Raw genomic sequence first — 6,000 nt, 5'->3', positions numbered from 1 at the left:
ACAGCATTCTCCCTAGTCTGTCTCACAGTCCCTGAACAATATTATTTTACCTATTGCCTACACTATCTGCAATGCTGAAGCCCTAAATGAAGCAAGTCTAGATTTCCTCAGGTTCAGGTTCTTAATCTCTGGTCTCCCTTGGGCTCCTGTTCAATTTCAACAGGTTTGTTTGTTACTATCAAAATTATTTATATTCAGAGACTAAGCGTTAGTTTACATTCTCCCTTGCAATATTTCAGTTAAACACGACTGTAAAGTGTTGTATTGCATCTGAAGTCGGGATGTCACGATGTAAGCTATGCATGCGTGTATGTGATCTATGGAGAGATATGATATTGAAGAGATGTTACCAGAACGTCATTTAGCGCCACGGTACCTCACGGTATGACAACGACACGTGTCAGTCTCCCGGTGTATGTTCCTTCTTCGCTGGGGAGCGGAAGGTCGCGGGTTCGATCCCCGACCGCGTCATACCAAAAGACGTTAAAATATGGTACTTGTTGGTCCCTGCCAGGCGCTCGGCATTAATGGGTACGACAAGGACTGGTCGGCTCGGAGTCAGTATAATGTGTCTGAGTGGGGTATTCCTGCTTCACTGCGGCATGGTATCTCAGTGGGCTAGTACTATAAAACCAGCTTCAGTCTGGGCTAGTACAAGCAGCCGCACATACACACACACACACATGCACGTCGTCATATGATCGAAATATTCTCCAGCACGATGTTAAACCCAATTTCACCTCACCTCTTCGCTGGGATGTATGTCAGGAAGTACTCCCTCAATGAACCCAGACATGTGGTGTGGGCGTATGTTAGACTAACAACTAGTCTCTGAAATGAACATATTTTACTGAAAAAAGTTCCAATTAAAAAAAATATATATAATGAAAAGGAGCCCTGAAGCTGAGGAAATCTAGACTTGCCACATTTTCTAGACTTGCGTTGGCTTTCTTGGATATATTTGCTTCAGGGTCTGTACGACAGACTAGGCGTATGTGTGCATCTATCCCCAACCTCAGAAGTACCGTTATATGTGCTGCATCCGATGTCATCGATATCTACTAAAGTGGTTTACTAGATGTTTCTTGTTCTAAGCTCATAACGGCATGGAGATATCTGAGCTGGTGATAAAAGCGTTTGTCACGCCCAACGTCCGGGTTCGAAGTCCAGCATGGTCATAATGGACTATTATTTTGTTTTCCAATCGTCATATTGCAGGCGGGTGCTAGTACCAGTAACCAGGGAGACTACATAAGGTTGTAGAGTATCCCTGCAGTAACCTAAATACACACTTACTCACAGTATTTTCGCATGGTTTTAATTTAGTGAAATTGTTTGAGACAGGCTTTCTTTTCAATGAATCGACTCAACACCAATTTTTCACAAAATCTCTATTTTGTGTCATAAAAAGTGACATATCCCTTCCCACGATCATAACCTGTATCAGCTAAAGATGGTGTATGGTTTCAGCGACATCATCAGAGTGCGTTTATAGACACTGATGAGCGTATCTTTGTCTGTCATTGATATAGCACGCGTGTTCTCGTGTCCAGTATTGTAGACTGAAGAGTCACACTGTGACAGTAATCCTAGTTTCGACGTGACGTGTCGTATATACATACATGTAGGTTATTAAATCTTTGGTCACGATTGACGACCTGAATAACATTTAATCAAGTGAAGAATCTGAGAAGTGTCGAGAAGAAAATTTGAAAAACGAATTCCCTGCCAACAAACACTAAGACCGTCGCCTACCCGCTCAGACTTTCACGACCCGTGAAGATCCGGGGTAGAATAAGTCTTCAGCAACCCATCTTGCCACAAAAGGCGACTATGCTTGTCGTAAGAGGCGACTAACGGGATCGGGTGGTGAGGCTCGCTGACTTGGTTGACACATGTCAACTGTTCCCAATTGCACAGATCGATGCTCATGCTGTTGATCACTGGATTGTCTGGTCCAGACTCGATTATTTACAGACCACCGCCATATAGCTGGAATATTGCTGAGTGCGGCATGAAACTAAACTCACTCACTCACTCAGACTTTCACACGCACCAACCCAGTCATGCGGATACACGCACGCGAAAATACATAGCACTAACATACAATCGCCCATATTCGCACTAGTACAGGAAAATTGGAATATCCGGAACTGGAAGAAGGACTGATTCACTGAGAACACACCTGCTATAACAGTGGCGACCTTTACAGACTGAAATCCTATATTCTCGTAAGTATCATCCCCCCTTACACATCAGAGCGTGACACCACAGTTGTGGACAAAACTGTTGAGCTTGGGTAAACATTCGCTCGCCCATACAAATTACATAATAAATATAAGGCGTGCCAGGACAGGCATCGTGTAGGTGAGCCTATTTATATGTTTGATAATCTGAGAACTCCACTTATAATGACACTCTACTTATAATGACACTCTACTTATAATGACGCTCTACTCACACTAGTTGGACGAAGATTATCTAGAGATCACCATGTGCACACGATCAACACAGACGACATCCCAAATACACCTACATGTGCAGATGACACCGTTTAAGTAGAACGTAAATATTGAACACGTCCACTCAGGAGACTTTAAGACAGTTTGACTTGCTGGTCTCCCAGCCTCCTCTGGGTGAAGCCGGCTGCTTTAAATGGTCGATTCCGCTCGTCTGGGATAGTCCTGCCCGTAACGCCTTCGTTACCAAGCGTTGATTGATTCAATTCTCTTTTCACGCTCACTCGTAAAAATTCCACCCAAACTCCATCGTCCTTGTACTGTATTGAGGGACTTCATAGAGGATGTTCAACTCGTTACATAAATTAAAGGACCTCGTCATCAATCGGTGTTGACATTTCAACGAAAATCAGACCGGTATTTGTAAATGCTATGAGTCGCTGAAGTAACACCCCCGCATAAAAACTTGGACTCGCCTATTCTGAGATACGAACGATTCGCGCGAGTAACTTAGATCAGTCGCCACTTCGGTCCGACTTAAAAGGTCGCCGCTGTGAGGTATGGCCTTTACTCGATCGCTGAGCGCTATATCACTGGGCCACACTGCTCATAGAGTTAACCCGAGCAGTCGACGCTACACAAAACTGACTTAATTATTGGTGGCATAAAGTGAATCCTCGACTTACCGTTAAGAGAGGCTGCGAGGGAATGCTCACTCACCTGCCGGCGGAGCTACACACATGGGATAATAGACGCAGAGGAGATACCTGGGAGGGATTACCTTGGTTGCGTTTCTTGTGAAATTGATTTCTCAGTGTTGTTAATGATGATGATGATGATGACGGAGACGTGAGACTCACTCTAGAGAGTCACATCAAGATGGAATTACACTTTGATGGGTTGATACTAGTAATATATGCTCTGGAGCAAGTGACAGGTATGTTTGTGTCAATATCACTTATAATACAGCTATCTCACACCTCACATTTTGTCACGATTGTTCTCCTGTCAGAGTTCCAGTCTATTAAGTCCTATTAAAGGTTATGTATGTGTTTTGTTAACCTTATGATTGTCATTTGTACAGTGACTACTTTTCCGCCTGAAGCAGATATAAGTGAATAGTCATTATCTCGTGTTGTACACAGCTGTTGCAGATCAAACACGCGGGAAACGACGTGATATTGAAACAAACAAACACACGCGCTAATCGAAACTAAACTCACTCATCCCTGCCAGACCTCAAGTTATCCACATTATTAATATGCAGGCAGCTACACTAACAGCCATGTATACCTAAACCTACTTTCCATAATGAATAACGTACAGAACGGATGGTAATAATCCTCCTGATTATACGGACTTCCCAGCCATTCTACTCTACACAATACGCGAAGATTATCCACGTGGAGACGTCAACTAGCAGTCAATACCCACCACAACCCTCGCCCTCCTGTTGTCAGCTTTCCTCAACTGCGATCATTACGGTGACTGCGAGAGTACTCTTGTCCAATATTGAACTACAGACCTCCAAAGTAATCGAGAAATCGTTCAGGGGTTGGGGGACACTTTCCTTAGGTGATCGCCAAGCGTTAAGACGATCCTGTTAGCTTGTGTTCAACATCGCCAGCAACTCCGATAACGGATTTTGAATGTGACCGTATAATTTCCTTTCTATCCCAGACATGTTAAAGGGCCTCCTTGATATTACAACACATGAACTATGTTCATTTTCTACATTGTTTAGTACCGTAATATCATTAGTTCTGTCTAGTGCTGAAATAATAGGATTTCCTCATATTACCTTCTCGCTCAACATGCGAGACGTAAGCCCTAATACACCATTATCAGTTTACGGAAATGCCGAAAATATATCAGAGATAGCAGTTCTGTATCATAAGTAAACTTTGCAATATACTCCTACCGTCGCCGATAGGGCCACTCGTTGCACACATCGCTGTCATGAAGCAGATGTCAAGCGACACGCTATCATCGCCGTCACAGGAGCGTTCATAAAATGCTCATCAGGTTTATCAAAGGAGCTATATTATACCCCGTGCTTACTATCCCAGCCATAGGGCGTCGCAATGGGGCAATAACACCACGAAGAAATGCTTCATTTACTTCATTTACTTCTGAAGTTTCGAATGTATTACTTAGATGACCGTTTACCATGTCATCACAGATCTGAGAGACATCCTACTGCTGAGGAAATGTTGTACACTTATATGATGTCGGAAATCTCAAACTCATTGTTCTCATTTGACAAAATAGATCCATACATGTTTGAATATAAAATTTAACAAATATGCATGTTTTAATTAAATATATCATAATATAATATGTGTATATGATGTATACATATTTAATTACCAGTAATACTGCTCTTTTGTAAGCAATTTTCTCTGGGATAAAATAGCCTATGATTTTTGTGGTGAAATAGCGACATGGAATTGTATGCCTTTAATGTACGCACCGAATTGAGATAAGGCATATGCTATCATCGATATGTTGGAACTCGTCATAGACAGATGGCCGAGTACTGGCAGCCAAGAAGGATTGGATCATACAAGGGAATCCTCTGTAAGCCTGCAGACCATCAACCACGATGAAATATAGAGTTCTGCTCGCGTGCCTCTGTCGGCGCTATACATCAGTTTGTCAGGCTTACAGTCTTTGTTATTCAGTAATGACTCTTGCTTCCTGCAAATGAAAAAAAGATATCTGTCTAATGTGTGCAGATTGAGAGAAGATCAGGGAAATGAATGGGTTGTAGTCGGGATTTACGTTCATTTACAATTTGTCAAGTCGCCATATATTTGATTACGAACAAAAAACGACAGCCTTTTTGGAATTATGGACCACTGTGGAATGTTCATCTTAGTCCGAGGTGGGTAACAGAGATTAGCCGCCAAATGAGATGGTAATAGATTATCACGGTTTTATGTACCAGATGCGAGGTCATGTAAGTGAAGCATGTTGCCTCCTTCTCAATATATGTGTAACTAGCTTCTTGATAAGCGATGTACCTCATTGTGTCAGTTATCTCAAACTGACTGAAAGTTAAAGTCACTTTGATATGCATGAAAACCTTCATTTACATAGGATCTGTGTAGATTGGTGAAGGGGCATGGTTCAAGTATATATTAGTGTCGAGGGGACAATACATCACCTGGAAGTCCATTCCTTGTGTCTTGACATTTCGTGTAATTACCTACTTTAGGAAGTTGTTCGGTTTGCCCTGATGCTGTGATATTCAATTATTGTTTATTATGTTGAGCACGCTGTATAGGTTCTTTGTGTTCAAGTGAACATCCAGATGATGACATGATGGTAAGTGGAGGGGCGTTCTTGCTTTTCAATGTTGTTTCCATTTTCACAGACATGACTAATATTGGAGTAGCCGACCTACGAGTCTATGGTCACAATACACCAGGGTATTTCAGCAGAGCCAGTAGCCGACAATATATTACATGTATGTCTGTCCTGTCCTACATACAGATTGGTTATGTGGGTCCTGTAGACGGCTGCTGTTCGCTTCCAT

At 42.4% G+C, this 6,000-nt stretch overlaps 1 protein-coding gene across 2 annotated transcripts in view; it reads left to right on the top strand.

Annotated features, from left to right (window-relative positions):
- The first annotated feature begins 2,972 nt into the window (after positions 1 to 2,972).
- Positions 2,973 to 6,000, top strand: part of LOC124291854 (hemicentin-2-like) — a 28,126-nt gene continuing 25,098 nt past the window's right edge. For both annotated transcript variants that reach the window (XM_046728924.1, XM_046728923.1), the window contains exon 1: positions 2,973 to 3,396. In XM_046728924.1, coding sequence (XP_046584880.1) covers positions 3,339 to 3,396 — 58 coding nt within the window. In that variant the 5' untranslated portion in view covers positions 2,973 to 3,338. The remainder of the gene's footprint in view (positions 3,397 to 6,000) is intronic.

This window comes from Haliotis rubra, unplaced genomic scaffold (assembly GCF_003918875.1).
Source record: "Haliotis rubra isolate DU_JTF1 unplaced genomic scaffold, ASM391887v1 Scf50, whole genome shotgun sequence".
NCBI classification, from domain to species: domain Eukaryota; kingdom Metazoa; phylum Mollusca; class Gastropoda; order Lepetellida; family Haliotidae; genus Haliotis; species Haliotis rubra.
Note: the sequence above shows the minus strand (reverse complement) of the source record. Positions and strands in the feature narration are given on the sequence as shown.